At 44.1% G+C, this 23,494-nt stretch overlaps 1 protein-coding gene across 6 annotated transcripts in view; it reads right to left on the bottom strand.

Moving 5' to 3' along the window:
- Window positions 1-685: 685 nt before the first annotated feature.
- Window positions 686-23,494, bottom strand: part of LRR (capping protein regulator and myosin 1 linker 1 leucine rich repeat protein) — a 96,185-nt gene continuing 73,376 nt past the window's right edge. For 4 of the 6 annotated variants that reach the window (XM_089580135.1, XM_089580130.1, XM_089580133.1 and 1 more), the window contains 6 exons: window positions 17,473-17,686; window positions 16,962-17,251; window positions 16,496-16,641; window positions 9,903-10,200; window positions 3,370-3,450; window positions 686-1,039 (listed from right to left, as the gene is read on the bottom strand). In XM_089580135.1, the coding sequence (XP_089436261.1) occupies window positions 810-1,039; window positions 3,370-3,450; window positions 9,903-10,200; window positions 16,496-16,641; window positions 16,962-17,251; window positions 17,473-17,686 (1,259 nt within the window). In that variant the 3' untranslated portion in view covers window positions 686-809. The remainder of the gene's footprint in view (window positions 1,040-3,369; window positions 3,451-9,902; window positions 10,201-16,495; window positions 16,642-16,961; window positions 17,252-17,472; window positions 17,687-23,494) is intronic. The other 2 variants (XM_089580131.1, XM_089580134.1) reach the window with 1 other exon arrangement.

Genomic DNA, 23,494 nt, shown 5'->3' with positions numbered 1-23,494 from the left:
ACACATGGCAGAAAAACTGGCTCCACTTAACTATAATGACTACACCTGTACAACTGCTTAAAGCTGCTGCTTTTAACAGCAATGTTCAAAAAGCTAGACAGCATGTGTAAAACAGGTGCATCTTCAATGGCAAGAGCGGGGTTCCTAAACATTTCCATAAAACTGCTCAGCTCCTCTGACCATGATTCACATGGCTAATACAGACTTACAACCACCTACAAGAGAGGAAGGAGAAAGAGTCACTGGTATTCTACATTCATGACTTTGTGTCGTGTTGAGCAGAGGCACTGGCCCCACGGCCCATAACTCACATACACACAAATACATAAAAAAATGTTCATACATGTCCTCTGTTTCTATACCAAAAAAAAAAAAAATCACTTTCACACACAACTACGTCAGGTGTTGCTGGAGTAAAATTCCAGTTATGTACAACTTTTCACAAGATATACTATTATGTGAGAACAGGTTAAGTATTTCTATAAAAGCAAAGGTTCAAATTCCTGGACCTTTCCTCATGCATTAATAAACACATGCCTACTGAAAAAAAAGATGCCTCAATAGGCAAAGTAAAAAAAAAAAAACCCTTAAAGCTTTTGACACAATCATTTTGCATGTAAAGAATACCTGCTTTAGTAGTTATTGCAACAGCATGGTTAGATGAATACATGGAGTAACTCGCCAGTTCTGTGAAAAACAGCGTTATATTGTACAGACATCCTTTCAACACAGAGAAACACATCAGAGACCATACGACGAGAAGCACATATTAGCAAAGGAGAAAAAAAACCTGACGAGCACCCAATCGATCAGACGTCGACAATGTCATCAGATGGCGGAGCTGAAGGAATGACCTCCAGCTCACCTTCTGCCTTCTCTCTGACCCCAGATGAGGCAGCCATGCCTGATGCCCGCAGCGACGAGCCCGCAAAAAAGGCAGCTCTGTTGGCTGCAGTGGATGCTGCAGATGATGCTAAGGATGCATCCGGGGAATCTTTACTGTACACTGTTGCTCGTTTCCATGAAGCTCCTTCAGAAGCTGGAAAAAGACGCCAACCAGCTCTCTGAAACATCACCATTCCTGACAGCCTTTGTCAAGTCCAAGGTCAAAACTTTCACATGCAAAGCAAACGATGCAAGACAATTAGAAAGAAACCTATTTAATCACAAGGCAAGCGTAATACAGGAATGGCTAAATGCCAGGAAAGCCACGTCTTCCCGATGAGACATCTGATTCAACACAAAAATGAGGCAAAAACAGACAACTACCTTTAAGGAATAAAGAAAGTTAGGTGGGCAATGAGATTAAAAAGTTTGCCGGGATAGGGTGGCTGCTGCTGGCACAGGACAGGGTTAATTCGGGAGATATGAGGAAAGCCTTTTGTCCTGAAGTGGGCGTAGTCAGGCTGATGATGATGATGACATTACTGTAAAAGGATCCCCACGTGGTATACACCTACGACCGCTAAATGATTTATAACTGAATTTTTCTCTCATGCTGTTTTGGTTTCGGTTTGGACAGCTTTGTGACGTAAAAGTTTCATAAAAGTCTGGTGAGGCATAAAAAAACTGCAATATAATTGCTGCTGCTTCATTCGTTATCATTCCAGCTCTTGAGGCAGGCTGCTTTTAGCGTTGCAGCGAATTAAAATGATGAAGCAGTGGTTATATCATTTTTTTCATGCCTTGTGCGACCTATACGTACTGACGTCACAAACACTGTTCGGCTGTCGAAGCCAAAACGTAAACAGCAAGACAGGAATTTGGTTGTAGGCGAATACCATGTGGTAATCCATGTATATTAATGCATTACGCATCACCACAAGCACCCAAAATTAAGTGTCCATACTCCTTCAAGAAAGATTTCTCACTCTGGCAAATAAGAAGCCTGCTAAATAAGAAACATGCAACTAACTAGCACAGTGACTTTTATCGGTAAGCATTTTATTAAAGAATACAAAATATATTTTTTCCATTGCAGTGGCTCAGTGGTTATAACTTTTGGTTGCTAAGCATGAGTTCATGGGTTCGATTCCAGCTGCAGCAGCCATATTTCGAGACAGGTGAAATGCAATAACACCTATGTACTGAGATATCAGTGCACAATAAAGAACCCCAAGTGGTTGGTCGCAATCAATCTGGAGCCCTTTACCATGAAATGCCTCTTACCCAAGTGCTGCGCTGCATCCAAATTTTTATCAAGCAAAATCTATGGTGTGCCCCAAGTGACATACATGAAGTAAGATAAGTGCTCAAAACTGACAACACGAGCCTTATACTGCTTTCAGTGTTATTGACAAGCCATTATTTTATTGATTTTACCGAATTAGTTTATCAAAACGAGCATGAAACACTTCTTTGCCAGTCATGAGAAATCCACCGAGTTCAGTCAGGGGTGCCTGAAGAGAAGGTTTGAAAAGAATTTTTTTGAAATGTGCCACAGCAGCAAAAAAATTCAAGGCACAATATTTACCTTTCACTGTTTCCAACTTAAATTTATTCCTCAATTTTGCCTTCAGCTGCACCTCTGATAGTGTTGCTTCATCTCACAAGACGAAGCACCACAACCATCAGCCGCAGAAACCACGTCTGGTTGCGGCTGCCAATGGCAACCCTACACCCATAAGGGGTGGTGCCGGCAATGAAGCAAAAGAGCACTGGAGCTGATGTGATGCAGGCAGCTGCTCTATGACACTATGAAACCAAGGAGGGCTTACTAGTGAGCACTATGTACCATGTAGGCCTTCGTAATTTGAGTAAGATGTTCACTGCAATGTAGGCTGCCTGCTAAATGCCATTTTTTGACACAATTGCTTTTTCAGCATAAAAAAAGCCCGGGAATACTAGAAATGTAATGACGACACTGCTCCCAAACACACTCTGAACAGGACTGGTATTTTACAACAGCTATTATCAGTTGCATTCCATCCGATTACCAATGCTCGCGAAGTATTACCACTCTCCTATTTTAGAGTTTCCAAACACCTGTCCAAGGCAGCTGCATGCAGCGAAGGTGTCATGTGTGCGCCAACATAACTCAGTGCCCCAAGCAGAGAGCAGACATGAGTTTCATGCGTGCAGAATGCGACAAGGCACTATGCATAGAGCCATGTTTCAAGAACTACCATACCCTCAAACACTACTGAACATTTTTGCGGTTCTCAATGATACGGCCACCAAAATACTGTTTTAATTTTTTTTTTTTCAGTTTTTTTCCCGACTCTACCTTCCCTGTTTATTCAAAATCTGAAATAAAATAACCTGACCATATCGAGAAGTTTTTTCAAAAAAATTTGGCCATTAAAGGGTTAACAATCTGGACGCATTAAATAGTTGAAGAGTTTACCGTGAAGAATGGAAACAACTTACATTTATTGCTGCTGTCCAAAGAGTCTGCTTCATCTGGTGTCCTAGCTCTTGTCCTCAGGCATTCATCCCCTGAAAATTCCCCTTCAAGACAGCACACCAGAAAAGAAAGGTAAAGTGCTATACTCAAAGGTGAGCAGTGAAAAGAAGAAAAAACAAATGCCAGGCTACATCATATAAAAGGATTATTTTTTTGCATGCTTTGAAAGCAAAGCATCAACAAAGCTTCTCGATTTGCTTGTGTTCAAGCAGCTCCACACTGTTCTCCAAAAACACGAAGTAACAATGAGATACAGTTAGCACTCAAGTGTTTTTTTTTTTTTTTTTGTTATACCTATGTGCACCCTGTATCTGTAAAAATAACGCTAAACAACAGTTAACATAAGCTTCTGTTGCATCCACTAGTAGTCACTGTTTCACCGCCAATTTAGCTCTCAGTGGTTAGTATGCACAGTAATATGTGTAATGAATTCTTAAAACAGGCCATATATTTTGGGGTGGTTTATTACATGGTGTGTGAAAAAGGGAATAGCGATTGAAGGATCCCCACAAAAAGAAATATATGGTTACCCCCCCCTTTAAGAGTGGCCCATAAATCCACCCCTTGCAAATACTTACTCTATGTCTTTTCCTAGCAATCAGTGAGTATTTAATATTTATTTAAAACAAAAATTATGCCATTTATTTCAATATCACTTTTGCCGTCCACTTCATTACGAGCGCAAGAAAAAATTGCTAGGACACTTTGGCGACTAAAGTGTTGAGAGGCGAAAGCCGAGGACACTATGCCGTGACGACTTCCGGTGGATGCGAGATCACACCGTTCCCGTGGCTATTACCCAAATTATACATCTTTCGGGGATCTTAAATGTTAATTACGCTTAATTACACATTTTCCCATCTAATTTGACACATATCCGACGTTTTTTCGACTATTCTGTGACAATTTTCACTATGCCGTGACGACTTCTGGTGAATGTGATGTCACACAGTTCCCGTGGCTATATCGATGTCTGCGCTATTTCATCATTTTTGCCTATAATTAATTAACTACTTAATCTACAGTCATCAAACCTGGCTTCTAGGTTTATTTTTTCCTCCTCTATCTGAAGCAACCATTGGTTTTCTTCTATCTTTTTTTAGTTCCAGAGTTAAACGTGTGTGACACGTTTGTTAACGGAAGACAGTATGAGCCATTAAAGGCTTCCGCCTTAATATTTGCCAGGGATGGCTAAAAACAGGAGCTAAACGCAATTCATGCTTAAAAAAGAAGGGGGGCATGACGGTTCAAGCAGCTGATTTGATACATGAATGCGGGACCACCGCTCACAGGCAGTGCCTTGGCGGGAAAATGCCGTTTTTAACTCCTGAACAGAGCTCCATACTGTTTTCTGATGAAGTGTACAAAATATTTGTTTCTACGTTTCCTTTGTCTTGTGGAAAGCAGGCACTTATCCCTTTTGTGCTGTTATCACCATTTCTAACAAGGTGTGACCAAAATGTAACCACAAAGTCACAAAAGGGAGCATTTATCACGTATTTATAAGAACTGTCTAGAAGAAACAAAACGGCAAGTCTAACTCACCATCAGCTACCTGTGGGTTGAATGTAGACCTATAATGAGCTGAGTTATACTGGTACAAATTTCCATGACAGGTAAGACTCATCCACAATGACAAAAAGGTTAAGAAAAATTGGCAGAACACTCCCATGTTCTATTTTTAGTCTATTATGCCACATAAATTTTTGGGTAACAATTTAACGCATCATAAACCAATACTTTCCTCAAGCCAAATGAATAACTTACAGCCGCTTACCCAAAGGGCCCGAAGAGTGATCAATGCTAGCTGGCTTGTGAAACGACTAACGCAATGATGACAGTGCCTCCACCATCTTTCTTGCTCCTCCTCAAACACCCTCTCTCTCTCTGTGTCTGTACATATACGCCATTTTAATTCACTTTTCTCCAAAAGAAAAAATAAAAGAAGGCTTGCCCTCGATGGAGAAGGAACTACGGGTGAGCATGATCTCACTACAATTGTGCTCATGTTATGAGAGGGTATAAATGAGTGTTTTACGTTTACGGGGGCAGCTTTCCATGAGCGTTTGACCTTTGTGCAACCCGCCACATGCTTATGGTCCTCACCTACTGCATATGTACAGCATTCTGAGCATTAAACCACTAGGTGACACAGACAGTACAAAAACAAATGAAATTTTACAGAACAAATGTAAAGGTAACTTCAGTGCCTGCAAACTGTATACCATAATTATATACACTAGCTCGTTTTCTAGCCCCCTTTCCTTCATAACTTTGTTTTAGATACGAACGAAGCACAAACTCAGGAGTGCAATGGTCTCTTCATGAGAAAAAAAAAAAAAAAGAGGGCGGGGCAAGCCTTCATGTAGCACACCTTGCCCATCTCTTGCCACATGCGGATCAAGTTTGCAAACGTGTGTCCAGCTATATCATATACTTCCCCCTCTTGCTTCTTTAACTGTACACACCTACTATGCTACTGTTTTTCTCAAAAGGATGCAGGCCATATTAAGTACAACAGGAGAAGTTTTCAGGGTAAGTGAGTGTGCTGTGAGGCGCCTTAGTGTTCTGCAGTTCGAAAGAGGCATAAAGTTTGTCTTTCTTAATGTGTAGCACCTTCAGAAGTCCAGCAACCCCCCTGCAGACCTTAGTAATTACCAGCAACTGCTGTTGTGACACATGAAGAGGAATGCATATTTACGACATAGCCTGCAGATAAGACTACTGAGATTACATGGTTACATGCAATTGTTAAGCTGGTTTAAGTACTGTATGAATGCAGACTGCTGCTAACATAGGCTTCTAGATGCTCATCATACTTCTGACAGTAGCAGTTAATGTAGTACAGTCTGCCACTTGTTGTTTTGAGTCATGCTGGAAATAAAGTTGTGCAATTACGCACTGTTAAACGGTGGTTACAAACAATAAACATGCAGTTAAGACTTGTTAACACAGTACCAGAAACGAACAATAACATCAAGTTAAGACTTGTTAACATAGTACCAGAACTTGTCACAAATTAGAAAACCAGTGTAGATCTAAATTCATGTTACACAACAGACTATAAAACAAATTTTGAATTCTTTGAGCAGAAGATTTCAAGTCTATGATACATATCTACATTTCAAAGCCAATGAACAGTACGCACTGACAAAACTATGCCTGGAAACCAAACAAGCAAGTCTCAACAAAACTGCAGAAATGTGGTTTTAAAGAAAAATGCGAGTGAGTGACAGGCCACAAAAGGTGGCTGGAGGAATTTTCTACACTCCAAATAACCTTTTGAAGCATCGTGATCATCATCATCATCAGCCTGACTACGCCCACTGCAGGGCAAAGACCTCTCCCATGTCTCTCCAATTAACCCTGTCCTTCGTCAGTTGCGGCCACCGTATCCCCGCAAACTTCTTAATCTCATCCGCCCAACTAACTTTCTGCCGCCCCCTGCTACGCTTGCCTCCTCTTGGAATCCACTCCGTTATCCTTAAGGACCAGTGGTTATCTTGCCTTCACATTACATGCCCTGCCCAAGCCCATTTCTTCCTCTTGATTTCAACTAGGATGTCATTAACCTGTGTTTGTTTCCTCACCCACTCCACCCGCTTCTGATCTCTTATTGTTACACCTATCAGCACACTGTACATAACAAGAGGCTCTGAATTACTAGTGACTTTGTGTGGCTCCCACATCTACTGAACACTCCACGCACAAGTGTTACTTCTTTATGCTTGAGTAATTGAAGCTGTCCATGGCACATTAACATTTAGCCTCCAGGAAGTAATTTCACGAAGCGGAGCAGCAGAGATGTGGTTTAAGACGGCCAGCAGGGGCAAAAAAGAATGTTTACTGCCTGAAGCCCCAGCCTTTGTTCCACTGCTGGTAGTCCATAATACTTGCACTGCTTGCTGCCTCCATGCGTACTCTTGCTCTTATTAAAATGCAGCAAATTATTGCTGCAATATAAAATGCACTTATTAAAATGCAAATGCATTTCAATAAGTGTGGGAGTACTCATAGAGGCATAGTGATGGTGCAGCGAATCGCACCACAATAACAATATCATCACCAATAACAAAAGGGCATATCAATTAAACTTGTAAATCTACTCGTTAACACAACCAATATACAACTAATGCAACATACCTACATCACGAAGATTTAGGACATATGGTAAAATGATAGCTTTGGAAAACAGCAGCAATACTAGCTGCCACCTCTGCTCAGCACAAATAACAAGCAGTAACTTCATTAACAGGTTACAAAGCAAGAAAGCAAAAAACGAGGGTTATGATGTGTTACCACGCTCAATATGACCTGCAACTTGCCCCGAGTGAACAAAATGAAGTTTTCGCTTTATAGCGAATCAAGTAGGCTTGTGCGAAATTCAATTTTGAATATTCGGTCAAATAGTAAAATATATGATATCTGATTAAATCTGAATGTTTGGTATTTGAAATCTCGAAGTATTCACCTCAGGTGAACAACATTTTTGGAATGCTTGCTTCGTGTGGTTTTGGCTCAACGCACGTCCTGCAGGAACGCATCGTGGTGCACACTCAGCTAAAAGCAACAGCCAGGCAACAACCCAATCGCAACTGAGACCAGAAGTCAGAAGAAAGTCGTGATCAAAGGCGATAAAACAACGCAACTTTCATGCCTTCGACTTACGTGCAGCCCGAATGACTAGGCAGCAAACTGAACTGTCAACAGTCCTGTGGTCTCGGATTTCAGCACGAGACACACAGCGGAGGTTTGCAAAAGAACTGGAAATTTGCGGAACAACCGGAAGTTTGCTCTGCTGCTCATCCAGAAAAGTGACTGCCAGCGCAAGCGAGCCAGGTATATGGCACATAGTTTGAATCTTCGTTGCTGGAATCGATATGTATACAAATTGACCATTTCTTTCTTTTTTTTTTTTTTTTGACATGTGGAGCTCCATGAACAGGCACCAGTACACAGAGCATAATACCCACGGCTTGGCCGAATGTACCTGGCTTCAAGTGTAGGTCAGTTTGGTTTTTGCATTATGGGTTTTAATGTCGCAAAACGACTCTGGCTATGAGGGACATCGTAGTGGAGGGCTGCAGATAATTTCAACCACCTGGGGTTCTTTAATGTGCACTGATATCACACACACAGGCCTCTAGCATTCAGCCTCCATCCAAATGTGACCGCCGCATCTGGGATTGAACCCGCGGATTTTGGGTTAGCAGCCAAACACCTTAACCATTAAGCCACTGAGGCGACAAGTGTAGGTCGAGTCCGCCCCAAAAAATGTTATAAAAATGCATAGTTTTGAAATTGCCTACTGTGCCATTCAATCTCTTTTGTGTGCCAGAAGTATTCAAAATATTCACTTCGAAGCAAAAACCACTATCTGCACAAGCCTAAAATAAATAAATCTTCATACAGAGCATCAAACATCCACAAATATTCCCAGTATGTACTTAGTTCTTTCCATCAGCCATTAAATGCATAACTTTCCAGCACTGCTGGGCTTGCACGGCTCCTTGAACTGAGCTGCTACTACATCTTCTGCGTTGCACTTCATGTTGAGCGTGATAGTACATCAGCATCGGCAGATTTTTGCACACTGTGGAAGAAAGACCTCGTTCCTTTCCAAACTGTTGCTGCCCGATGTTCACCTCAACATTTCTTTACTTCTGTATGATAACACTTCATCCTTCCATCTAATTCTCCATCTTCCCTGCTCCTTCCACCTGTCGCTGTGGCACTTTAATGGCATCAGATAGCCAGTTAAGATACTTTTTTTTTTTTTTATGTTACAGATAGTCTCCACACATATTCCTTCTTTATTTTGAGCTACCCTTATCCTTGACTACAACCCCTATTACCTTTCGATCACTACAAGCTGTTTCAAGCTGTATTCAAGGCAACTCATTAGGCGTGAAATGAGTATATATCTGAAAGGTAGACACCAATAGTCCGCACTGGTTGGAGACTTTCCATTTTCTGTTTCGGCCATATGTAATGTTGATTCTTATCATGGCAACACAAATAGTCAGTGTCAAATGTGTGCAATACTTGAGTGGAGCACCGTCCTCAGATGAATATTTGAAAGGCTGTGCGCTAAAAAGACGTTCACAGGAAAAAGGATAGAGACGACAGGAAAGAAGTTGCACTTCTTTCCTGTCGTCTCTATCCTTTTTCCTGTGAATGTCTTTTTAGTGCACAGCCTTTCAATTATGAATATGTACCAACTAGCCCCTCAAAAAGCCTTACTTCCTCAAATGAAGTGATACCCTGCCACAGCTGCCAGGTTCCAGAGGCCACATTTGGGTGCAAGTATAGTCAGGTGGACCTACATGCCAGGAACCATTAGCTGATGCCTAATTTTGTTTTTTATTGCTGGCTGCATACCACTAGAGCAATCTATACAAACTCAACGTAGACAGTATTTTCTTTTTCTGGCCACAATACCACCATTTATCTTTTCCACGTAGGAAATGCAAGCTGGCTGCTATGAACGACTCACCTGACAGACGGGATTCCATAGTGCCAACCATTGATTTGGGTCGTGGCTTCGGTGCCACAGGTGGTGGCGGGCGGCCACTCTTTAGGGCTGTGACTGTTTTGGGTGAACTGCCTGGGGTACTGAGCTGCGGAGATGAGGGAACATTCTCAGAAGGGCTGGTGCAGCTCTTCTCACGAGGGTAATATTCAGTGGGAGACCGCAGAGACTCAGCCAGCCCTGTTGGCTTGAGCCGAACAGCAGGGAAAGGACCCGAGTCCTTGGGTGACTCAATGGGACCAGGGCCCTTGTCCTCGGAGACCTGTAGATGAAAGGAAGAGCACACTAAGAACAAAGATTTACACTCACTAAACAGCTAAAAGTATGATGGAGGCAAAACGCAAAGGAGCCTGTGTGCTGTGCGATGTCAGTGCTTGTTAAAGATCTCCAGGTGGCTGAAATTATTCCGGAGCCCTCCACTACGGCACCACTTTCTCTCTTTCACTCTCAACTTCCTTCTTTCCCTTATGGCATGGTTCGGGTGTCCACCGAGATGTGAGACAACTACTGCACCATTTCCTTTCCTCAAAAACCAGTTTTCCAATTTTTCTCGTGAGTACCCATATTTACACTAGCTCAGAAAAAAAAATAAAAAATCCTTACATAATATGCACTGTAAATAAATCTGCACACATAAGTAGCAAGAAATGGTCTCCTCCTTCCCACAGATTAAGTCGAAGCAACCTCCTCAATTTTTAGAACCGTAACTTAGTCGAAAGGAAATGGTGTCACCGGCTGTTAAAGTGGTTGCCAAGTGACTCTACCCAAGGCATTTCATGTTTTGGTTGGTTTGTTGGTTAAAGGGGTTTAATGTCTCAAAGTGACTCAGGCTACAAGGAAGTGCTCTGTGTAATTTTGACCATCTGGTGCTCTTTAACGTGCACTGACATTAGACAATACATGGGCCTCTAGCATTTCGCCTCCTCTGAAATCCAACTGTCGTAGCCAGGATTCAGTTCTCATACAGCATCTGCTGTATTAGAACTCACACAGGCTTCTCTACTCCATTCACTCCTAAAAGCAACGTAGTGGGTGCTACATGCTTACTGGACCAATTGCCTTTCTTCACGGGATGGGCCATGGCTGAGCCTGCGTAAATCGACCTTTTATAAAGCCGGGCCCAGGCCAGGTCTCAGAAAGTAGGTCCATGCAGCGCGCTACTCTTCGATGCCAGACTGTCACTTTCAGCTAAATTGCCACACTTTCAAATGAGAGAGTAGAATACACTAAGATGTTCTCCAAGTTAAACAAAGTGCTGACGCATGTCAATGCTAAAAAGCTTACGTTCACTTTATACTGCACGTTACACAACATCTAGTATAAGGATACATGGAGCCAGTAAACTCAGATGACAAAGGCTTATCAACATATAAAACTGGTACGGTTGAACCTTCTTATAACAAAGGCCCCACAATTCCTTCATTATAGCCACTGCTTTGTTACAGCAGTACGTAATCTTGGCTGCAACTGTCACATGCCAACCGGCATGGCTGCCACTGTGTATACCGAAAACAACATAGCCGGAGTTAAGGGTGCCAGTGATATGCACTACGGGAGCCTTCAACACATGCACCGAGCACCCACCATGCAGCCGGATATTCGTGCACGAACCGAATATGTTAGCCTGCCAACACATGCCCATGTCTTCAGTGCCCTGCATGAACCTTCAAAGACTAGATGGCAGGTCCTGGAGCAATAATGCCAGAGACGACAAGGAGAGACCTATTCACAATATTTAGCTGCATTTTCTAGGCGCTGAAGCCGATGTATTAAAAATAGAGGGCAGAGGCCAGACGGCAGTGATTCTGTTGTGAGCACGCATTCTGGTTGGCTTCACTGCACAGCTCATAAGCAAGTGGGCCACAGCACTTCACCAAAGACAAACACTTCACCCTGTGGAGTGTTTTGATGAGACCAAAGGTTTTGATGATGGCTGCCTTCTGGTCAATGGATACTGTTCCGTGATTTCCTTTTCCACCACTTGGGCCTGTGACACCAACGGGACCTCAATAACATTGTGGTGCCCTCCTCTGGCTGCACCAAAAGCATGGCCAAAGCGTGGCCGCACATAGAAGAGGAGAATAAGGACGGTGCCAGGCTGTGGCACAAGACACCACAGCACGGCAGTTCAGTTCTTGATACATGTCTGCATTCTTTTCCCTTCGCACCTTAGACATTAGCCTCCTACAAGTGGCGACCTAGGACTTGGACCATGTCTGATACCGACAACGCACCCCCCCCCCCCCCCCCCCTTCCCAAAACTGGACTTGTGCCCGCTGAAAGTCTCATTGCCGCACCTTCGTCTCCCACCCTTCTGGCCCCAGACCCCACAAGTGTAGTTTTTCCAGACTGAGGCCCAGTTCAGCATTCACTACATTCACCTCGGAAACGACACACTAGTATCGGCTCCGCGCTTCCTCCTGATGTCGCCAGTGAGCTGTCACTTTTTCTCTCCGAACCCATGGGAGATACCCCATATCAGCGCCTCGACCAAGGAGCTGGAGAGATCCATGCCGTCGAAACGCTTTCACTACCAGCAGCTCCTTATCGGCAAGGCCCTTGACGACTAGCACCCCTCCGAACTGCTGCGCCAAATGCAGCAGCTTCTCAATGGGCACGTCATCACCCAGGCTGCACTGCTTCAAGAGCTCTTTCTATAGCGCATTCCACAGCCCATTCACCTGGTCCTTACGATGGCTGGCGACTTCATCACTGATCACGTGGTGGAGTTGGCTGATCAGCTTCACGAGGTGGCCTCTCACATCAAGCATGCAGCCCCAGCCCTCAACCTCTCTGCTGGTCCCACCGACACCTCTGGCACTGCGCCAGGATGTGCTCGTCTCCCTGTTCGTGGTCGGTAAACACCCACTGACAGGGCACAGTGTGCGATCTCACTTGTCATTCCGGCTGCCTGTTTATGGTAACCAACAAGACCTCTGGCACTCGGTTCCTCATCAACACAGAAGCGGAAGTCAGTGTGGTGCCCCAAACTAGGGCTGATCGGTCCATCAACGGGACAGTCCATATGTGCCACCAATGCCTTGTCTGCAGCGACTTATGGACTTTACTCCCTCACCCTTGACTTGGGACTGCGCCACGCTTTTCAATGTGTATTTATCATCGCTAACGTTGTGCACCTGATCATCAGTTCAGATTTCCTCTCGCACTTCAACCTGGATGTCAGCGTGTGGTGTCATCGCTTAACAGACGGCTTGACTCATCTATCATTCTCTGGAGCATTGCCTGACCTTGTTCCCATTGATATCCAAACGCTGATACCTTCTCCGTTCGATAAGATATTGGCGGTCTTTTCGGAGTTGACCAAGCCATGTAACCTCACCCAGCCACCTAAGCATACGGTGAAGCACCACACCATCACCCATGGCCCACCAGCAGCCACTGGACCACGCTGACTGTTTGGTGACTGCCTAGCTATCGCCAAATGAGAGTTCAACCACATGCTGCAGCTTAGCATTATACGCCCATCATCCACCGCATGGGCTTCACCACTACAGCTTGTGCTCAAGAAGGATCCCGGTGACTGGCGCCCGTGCGGGGACCATCGAGCGTTGAATGCCAAAACTGTCCACGACAGCTATCCGCTACCTCACATCCAGGTCTTTACATCGCACCTGGATGGCTGCACCATAATTAGCAAGGTGGACTGGGTCAAGGCATACCACCAGGTACCCATCGAACCTGCAGACATACCCAAGATGGCCATCACCATGCCATTTGGATCGTTCAAATATGAGCGGCAGCCCTTTGGACTCCACAACTTGGCTCAAACGTTCCAGCAGTTCATTGCTGAAGTCCCAAGAGGACTCCCTGCCGAGTCACAAGAGAACTCCCTGCCGTATACGCATACATTGATGATGTCCTCATTGCCAGCACTAGGCTTGAAGAGCACGGGCGCTATCTACGTGACTTCTTCCAGCGCCTCCAGCAGTACAGTCTTGTCGTGATGGCAACAAGTGCATCTTTGGAGCATCTGAGCTTGAGTTTTAGGGCCACCATATGTCATCGCTTGGTATCTGTCCTCTCATGTCCCATGTCAAGAACATCCAGGATTTTTCCCAGCCTACTACGCTGCGCAAGCTGCGCCAATTCCTCGGGCTGGTGAGCTTTTCCCGACGCTTTGTACAAAACTGAGCAGAGCTGCTCAGTTATCATCTGGCTTATATTTCGGAACTTTCCAGGGGAAGGATACTCCCTCATTATACAGATTATTTTGTTATAAACTGTTCCATTACAGTGAACTTTAGCCATACTAAATAAACAGGCTACAAATGAGGACATGCAACTTTCCAAGCACGTAACCTGAGGTGCAATTTGGCAACGAAAGGTGACCTTAATGTTCTTAATATTCTTGAACGCACATTGGCATCCTAGTGTACCCTTTTACTCTTTCAGCAAAAGCCTAATAGGTACACTTGCACACAGAGTGCAATAAGCACTCCTGTTTATAAACTGCCAGCACTTGTATATCTTGCCTGAATGTTTATTCACTAAGCCACTGCAGAGTGCATATTGCCAGTTATGATGTCGATTTTGGCTCTAGTTACTAGGCCTAATTACGAAGGCCAGCTCTGAAAAAGCGCTTGCTTTGGCTGTTTGTTGGTTATTATTTCACCATGTTGCTCCAGGCCCTTTGCACTCCAAGCGCAGTGCAGTTTCTGCAGTGGTGGGTTTGCTTTCTAGACTTTGTCCCAACTTGTACCTTCATCAGCGACACATCAAAGGTAATGCAGCCATCATATGCCGAGCTCGTGAAAGCGGTTGTCATTCACTGTCAGTGTATACGACAGGCAGCAAGATTTATTCATCAGGAGCTTCAGAATGAGCACAAAACTGTGGAACCTTCCTCGATCATATTGGCAATAAGTGATTTTTTCGATGAAATTTGATTTTTTGCGTGCCCCATTTTTCAGATGTTTTCATGGTCCCTAGACAACCCGAAAAGCCGGTGGTCATCCACTGTATACGATCCGGCTGGCAGATCTGATGAAGTTAACCTCACCTAGAACCCACTGTAACTGTAAAGATGCAGAAGCTTCTTGGAAAGTAATGGTGAGCAACACAATGTGCCAAAATAGGTGTTTAGCTTAGGCTTGTGTAAATATTCGACGAATGTTTGGTATTTGAAATCCCAAAGTATTTGTCTCAAGCAAATAGCATTTCTGGAACACCTGCTTCGTGTGGCTTTGGTTCAACTTACCTGCAGTGGGATGGCATTGTGCCAAGTGCACAGCTTAAGCCCTGACCACATGGGCACTTCCTGGGCACATGCACCTGTGCATATGCTGGAAAAGGTCTACACATGCATGCAACAGCAGAAACATGCGCAGCACATGTGCCAAAACCGGCACGACAGCATACACTACTTGGAGGACGCGCAGCTTCCTTGACTTCCATGGGATAAGTCTGAGCTGACTGCAGTTGCTGCAACCACCTTTCTCCATTTGAAAACCACTAATCAAGAGTAACGGAGAAGGCATGAGAAGGAACCAGCACGAGGCACATCAAGATAGGTGCCCCTTTCCGACACCTGAAGCCCAATAGCGCTGGTTCAGAAACAACAGCTGGACAACGACGCAACTGCAATTAGTACCAGCAGTTGGAGGTCCCATACACAAATAGGTAGCCTCCATGTACAGGTCAACCCTCACAATTTCTGATGGCCATTTTTGCAAAAGCTCGACATAGCTCAGATGAGTGTGACAAAGCTTCAATGCATTCTTTTTTTTTTTCATATAATGGCCTTGTGTGTTAGGAAAATACACATTTTGAAAATGCCCACTGTACCCTTCACCATTTTTATGCGTCAGAACTATCTGAAATATCCGCTTTGAAATTATTTGAAAAAAAAAAAAAGACTAATTCACTTCGAATCTGCTTCAAACCAAACAACCACTATTCACAAAATCCTAGTTTAGTTCCTCGAACTACTATAAGTTTTTTGAGGTGCACAGCAGTCACCGCATTTATCCGAATGTAATGCGAGGGCAAACTTTATGGCACGAAACAGAAAAATATATAATTAGACAAAATAATTCCAGGAACATGAAGTTTAAAATAAAAGTGTGTAAAACAGTGGATTTTCTGTTCCTCATCTTCAAAGGGAGGCGGTGGTGCACAATTAGAGGGCAGCTGTTTCAAACTCACAGGACGATTAAGATACTCGGTAAACATGACCGTAAATGCGCTGTCTATGCAGCAGAACTACGCTGCCACCACTGAGATCCAGCAGCGTAAGCTACCAAAGCAGAAACACAGTGCCGATGTCGACAAGATCCAGCAGTAAAAGCAGTTGCAATACTGAAATTTGCTTAATTTGATTAAGGAAACACAAAAAAGAACAAAACTTCTACACTAAAATACAGAAATAACCCCAACAGCTGCACTGTAATAACGCATTCTAAGTACTGTAATCATGTTGTGAACATATATACTTTTTCATTTCCCAATGTGTGAACTGTCTTGCAAATAAATAAAGAAAACTGGCATCATATTAAAGTAAATACAGTATAATGAGAATGAGGTCTGTGGAGACGTACATTTCCTTTTGATGGAGCTCCTCCAGAGGTTCGCTTCCCTTGAAATGCCTTCATTTCTGCCAATATGACTGACCCAGGTCCCACACCAAACTTCTCCATGCCAGAAACCCTTGTTGTTTCCGACACTCTGACTTCAGTGACCATCTCTGCAAATGAATAAATAAATAAAGAAAGAAGACATGTTGAAGAGACAAATCTCATAGCAACAGGTTTGTATTAGTTCATGTCATAACAAACTTTCCTCACAAAATCAACGCTATGATGCTATATACTAGAAAAAAAATAAAAAGACGAGTGAAAAGCTACAAAACTATGAACAGCAAACTGTTGTTTTTTGACACAAAAGACAATTATTGCAAGCAATATAATGACAGTAAAAAGAAAAGAAAAGAAGAAGAAAGAGCTACATTTATACTAACCTAATCAGAGCCAACGTATTTGTGAATAACTTTTCGGACAAACTAACCTCCATTTTCCTTCTCATGGACATCTATGTCGTGCCTTGATTTCACAGATGTGTAAGCAGACATTGAAGAAGACATGATGCTGCTGACACTGTCTCTTGATTCCTGTTTTGATTTCTGAACCACCACCGATTCTGATGATGATGATGAAGCTCGGCTGAACAAGCTGCTGATGCCCTTCATGAAGCTGCGCTTCTCGGTGTCCTTGGTATCTGAGGGGGACTTTTCCAGGGGCTTTGACTCAGTAATAAGGATGGAACTGCTTGCAGATGTACTGCTGTCACTCTTCAACCTGAGCAGCAAATACAAAGGTCAGAACTGACAACAACAGACCACAACCAATGTAAACATGCATGCACTCAAAATGTTACAGCCACAACCGAGAGCAACTGGACAATGAATGGTGAACAAAATACACGGAAACAGCATGTATTGGGTGGTTATCCAAGCAGGCTTAAATAGTGAAAATGTCTAGGACACTGGCGTATTATTAGCAGGTGTTAGTTTCCCTACCCGGCATCTTCAGAGTCTGGAGAAAGTGTAGGTGTAGAGGTAGACGGGTGCCTCTTGAAGAAGCAGTCAAGCCCTTCAGAAAGGGGTGGCTCCCGGCTCTCCGGGGCCTGCAGGCACGGTCGCGTTGGTGCGTGAGTCTTTGGTCGCTTGGGCCGTGCCTTGCCAAGGTGCTCCAGTTTCTCGGACGTTGGAGACAAGTTCGGCAGGCTATCTGCTGCAGAGACAGAGCACACTTAGGCTCACTGGACAAGCTAAACTGAAAAGTAAACGCTCAGAAGTACGGCAAGCACAAAACACATGACTTGCATGAAAAAGTTAACGAAATAAGAAAAGAACAATGTGCAAACAACACACTGACATTACAAAAGACCATTCTTTGGCAATCAGAGCTTCATTGTCATCGCCAACAGAAGAGAAAACAACAGCGTGGCTTTTTGGGTTTGTTGGTGCATGATCATAGCGAGGCTGTAGCGTAGCAGGAAATGAGGACACACGAAGAAGAAACAAACAACATGAGCGCTAACTTCTGACAAATTTTATTTCACACATGCATCACATTTATACGCCAAAGATATGCTAGATATGCTATCACTTGCGCTAACAGTACTGATGCCTCATAAACGATAGTTCTTTATCACATAAAACTATAGAAGGAGTGCTGACACATGTCACACCTCAAGCATTTATCCTTTCGGCTTTAATTATTAATCGCGTGGTCATGTCGTTGCTTTTTAATGTGTAAGCATTGTATGGCTATGTTTGCGGTTTTGTGTCATCACGAGCTTGTCTGCACGATTACGTCCGAACAAATGGGCTTATGCAAAAAAGAATGGTACCATCGGATAGAGCATCAAAAAATCTCACGTGGGAAATCGGGGGGTTGAGGTGGGTTAATTAGTTAATTCATTACAGGTTGTCCACATGATTACGTCCGAATGAATGGGTTTATGCGAAAAAGAATGGTACCATCGGATACAACATCAAAAAATCTCATACAGGAAATCAGGGGGGCTGAGGTGGATTAATTATTAAATTAATTAGAGGCAAAAATTGTCCAAAAAGAGGGTGGTTTCGAGTTATCACGAGCTTGTCCGCATGATTACGTCCGAACGAATGGGTTTATGCGAAAAAGAATGGTACCGTAGGATAGAGCATCAAAAAATCTCACACCGGAAATCGGAGGGGTTGAGGTGGGTCAATTAGTTAATTAGAGCCAAAAATGTCCAAAAAGTGGGCGGGGCCAGAGCAAAAGTGGCGCCAAATTTATAAACACCGAAGTGTGGCACCACGTGACCGGAAGTGCGGGCGGAGCCAACAAATGGCACCAAATTTGAAAACAAAGCGGGGCACGAAGTTTGAAAACTCAGATGGGCAATTGATGGAACTTGATTAAGTAAGACAGTTAATTGTGTTATCGATAAGGTATCGATAAGCGACGTCATGCTTACGCATTTCTTCAATGTGGGTGCCGCAGTGATCTCTAACGTTTTTTCTATCGCAACAGCCTTCTCAAGAAATACTAGTGCATGTTTTCAATGTGCACGAAAGAATGTGGTGGACGAGTGAATTCCCTTTCCTGTTTTTGACGTTACATGCGTGCTCCATTAATCGCTTATTTATACGTCGCCCCGTTTGGCCTATGTAATGATCCCCACATGATAAAGGTATCTTATATACGACACCTTCAATGCAAGCGACGTATGGCTACTGATGACGAGTCGTGCATCCACGTGCTCTATTGCTGTTGGTATTTCCAATCTTCATCAAAGAGGCGACTGTTGTATTTGCCCGTTGTCCAATCCTTTTCAGATTATGGGAAATTTTGTGTAGGTGTGGCACTACAACAAGGCGCTTCCACGGGGTGATGACTAAATGAGCGATCAATGCAGCATGCACGTAATGTCAAGAACGAGAAAGGGAATTCATTTGTTGACCACATTCTTAAATGAAAATCGAAAACTTGCAAACCATTTCTTGAGAAGACTGCTGCAATAGGAAAAAGCAATGACATGACCACACGATTAATATTTGAAGTCGAAAAGACAAATGTTTCAGGTGTGACGTGTGTTAGCACTCCATCTATAGTTTTAGGTGATAAAGAACTATAGTTTCTGAGGCATCCATACTGTTAGCAAAAGTGATAGCTTGTCTTTGGCGCATAAATGTGATGCATGTGTAAAATAAAATTTGTCAGAAGTTAGCGCTCGTGTTGTTTCTTTTTCGTGTGTCCTCGTTCTCTGCTGCGCTACAGTCTCATTACGAAAAGAGCAGTCATAACATTAAACAACTCAGCTCGTTGCACACGTAAATAGAAACCGGCTCTCCCAGCCAAGCGTAGTGAAAGAAAATCCTGCTTTAGGTGCATTTTTAAATTGTTAATGACAAAATTGCTTCACCTCTGAGGCACACATGTAACGCACATTTTTTGCCCTAGGCATTACTGACAAAGGGTAGCGCAGTGTGAATTTTCATGTGCATGGCATGTAGCAGTAGGTCTACATGGCATCATCCAAGCTACAATAAATTTCCAGGGAAATTTCAGGGAATCACCGTACCACAATGGATTTCTCCATCTGCCGATCCATACATGCATGCACACATGCACTCGCCTGTTTCACATGCTATGAATTTCATACGTATGCGAATGGAGTGTCAGCTTAGTCGCAGATGACTTACAATGGGTCTCCGTTCACTTGGAATTCAATCACAGCACATGTATGATACGCTCTGTGACTAACCAATGGGGATCTGCATGGTATCATCAGACGTGTGGTCAGGTCAACATCGCCGGTGGAAACAGCGGAGCAGCAAACTTTGTGCAATGTGTGGCAATCATGAATGTCACTCCAACCAAATTCACTGGGTGTACAGTCGCCACCAAAAGTGAATGGAAGGCAACTTTGTCAAAAAAATTTACTTCTTTAAATCTAAAGCATAATGGCCCATGTTTGTTGGTGCACAGTGCAATTCGCACAATCACAATTAGTCTGCACATATATATTCAAGGATGCATGAATTGAGCGAGCAATGATTAAAGGGAGACTGAAGCACTTTTTCTGAAAATCGGGCTGGCAGCGGCATCCTATAGTTTTTCATGCTGTATACTGGAATATCGCATCCAAATAAGGCAAAAACAAGCGCGAATTGCCTTTTTTAGCCGAAATATGCGGCCTGTGCCGCGGGGCACGCCGCGCGGCGCGCCGCCGCCCGTGATTGGTCAAGAGAGGTCGTGACGTCACTTTGAGGACTGGAGAAGCTGCCGATGCGGAGCCGGCGCTGCGTTGAGGGCAGATCGCAGCTTTCCGTGTCGTTGTAAAAGCGAATACGGCGAGTATTTTTTTTTACTGACCACCGAAGAAAAGGATACTACAGTTTGCTCATTCCACGTATCGCCTGAAACCAAAAAAGACAAGCAAAAAATTCTATGCCTAGCACAACCATACGCCAGCGTCAAAGACGCGATGCAGACCATGCGTAAAAGGTGCCAGCACAACCTCGGCTCGTATTCTCGGAAAGGAAGGGGTGCGAACAATGCTCAAGTCAATTACCACCACCGGACGCCTCCTGGCTCGCCCGGAAGAGCGTCATCCTAAAGAAAAGGCCCAAAGCACTGTGTACAAAAAATCCTGTTCTCAGTACCCGGCGTTGCAGGTTGGGGCAAGAAAGTATTTCAAGGAAACGATGAAGGAGCACAAAGTTGGTGTCAAAATTAGCGAAGCGCAGTGGCCAAGCACTGCGAGGCATGTGACCACAAGATAGTGACGCAATCATGGTGCGCTGGAAACCAAGCCAAATACGCGCACAAATACGCTTCACTCCTGGCGCGTTCAGCAGAGGCCAGAAAATATTAATCGCTGCCTCGGAAACGTTCGCCCTTCCTAGATTTGCAGTTTAGGTTCAGTGAAGTAGTTGCCAACTATATGTGTGTTTAAAAGCCAAGCTAGCTGCAACTCGCCCGCTGCCACAACTTGATGAAGAAACCGAGTAAGGTTGCGGCGTTTTTTTGCAAAAACTCGGTTGGCATTCATTTCTCTCATAAATTTGCATCCGAAATCAACGTCGAACGCTTTCATTTTAATTGCTTAGCTAGGATTAAACGAGATGCCGCATATGAAGAGCTTCGATGCTTGCTTGCTTTGCTTTATTGTGCTTTGCTCTGTTTGCTTGCTTACTTGCTTGGACACGTCGAACCGAGTATAAAATCACTAACCGAGCCTTGCTGAGCACGTCTCAGGTGGTCTGGCCGCACCTAAGCTGAGGAGAGCGACACATGCTTAAGCCTCTATAAGGTTTCTTCAGGGGCTAAGTGAGCATGTTTCTACTTTTAAAAGAGGCGCTTCTTCGGAATGGTGACACGCCTCTTATGCGCGAGGAAATCAATGGAACTGTGTCATGGTTCAGCCGCGGCTTTTCGACAGAAATATCCAGAGATCACACTAGGACAAGCTCTGCCTGTAGCCGCTCTTACGAAAGTGTTTCGAGCAGAGTAAGCTTGCTTTAGTCGGCTTGAATTCTTCGTCACAGAAGCGAGCGGTTGCGCTGCGAGCTTGTGATCTTGCGGAAAACAGTGGAAGACGACACAGTCGCGGCCGTAGTTGTTCGTGGACACGAACGCAGAGTAGTGCCTGTTGAATCTGATTCTCAAGGTCGGCTGACACGCTTTGTACGTCACAACGCACGCAGTACGAGGAACAACGCATGCAGCGCGAGAAACAACGCGCGCTGAAAGCGCGCTCGGGTGCGCCGAAGCATCCCCGGCTCCTCAACATGACGTCACGCTGGCCGACATGAACGAGGTTTCCCTCTCCGCTGTTCCCCTCTCCTGCGCTCGCGCGGGGCGCGGGAAATTTAAACATCGCATTTTTAATTGGTGATTGCGCCACTGTTTTAGCCAAAATCGAAAAAATAATTGCACAGACGTGATCAGCAATGACAGTACTTCAAAACCCTAGAAGGTTAGCTGATTCGAAAACCGCCTCAGTATCCCTTTAAATTTTTTTCGTTAATATTGCCTTCCATTTACTTTTGATGGCACCTGTACATTGCATGTGAAAGCACTTACTGAAAATCACGCAGCGATATGAGTGACTGCACCAAATTTTTTTGCTTCGTCATACCATGTAAGTGGCCCCGAATACTTGAGTAGCTCTTGTGCTCAGTACAAAAGAGTGTGATATATTACATGACAAACGAGTACGACAAGTATGCCATGACATCGGAGGCTGCTAGCAGAGGCATGTAGTGTGGCACATTTAAAGACAAAACAAGGCTGCTCACAAAACAGAAAGAAAGCAGCGCCTTCACCAGCAATGCAAGCAGGATGCAAGGCAGACAAAGGTGTCTGGTGAAACAGATGAGCAACAGTAACTTCAGCCACAATGGATGTGAGACACCACTTGTATTTTTATCATGCTCCTTAGCAACACATGAAGACAATGCACAGGCTGTGGCAGACTCCCTAGCCATATCCTTGGCAAGTCGTGGCCTGATCAGCCCTCGCGAATCAATTTTACTGCACCGTAAACTCTGCAGTGAGCAGTATTGCATTTCACCAAGAATCAGTGGAGTGATTTTGGCAGCAATTTTTTCTCCTCCGTGCACTGATTCAACTGATTCAGAACCTTCGGCAGTTACTTGTAATTCTGCACACACGTTTTTCTACTGGTTCATATGCTGGCCATACAAGATGGTGATCGAAGCATAAAAAGTTTCTGCTTCTTGTTTGTTAAAAATGCTTCTTGCGGTTTGCGGGCAACCACAAATTTTGCTATGACAGCTGATGTAGCTGCAGTTTCAGTGAGGCAAGCGTGCATTAACTAAATGTGTCAAAATGAAACTACACCCCCCAATGGTCCCAACGTTTCTGAACCAACTCAGTCCCTTCTTCAGGGGGCGGCTAAATGGTCAGCCTGAAACATTGGGATATAGTTTTCAATCCTTAGTGGGTGCCGGAGCCTCCTCTATATGTTAGCAAATGCCCTTTTCATTTATATATCTGTTTGTTTTCACGAGGGTCATCTGT

Source organism: Amblyomma mixtum, chromosome 3, assembly GCF_055824585.1.
Source record: "Amblyomma mixtum isolate Tamu chromosome 3, ASM5582458v1, whole genome shotgun sequence".
NCBI classification, from domain to species: domain Eukaryota; kingdom Metazoa; phylum Arthropoda; class Arachnida; order Ixodida; family Ixodidae; genus Amblyomma; species Amblyomma mixtum.
The sequence above is the reverse complement of the archived record's forward strand: the minus strand, read 5'-3'. Positions and strand labels throughout refer to the sequence as shown.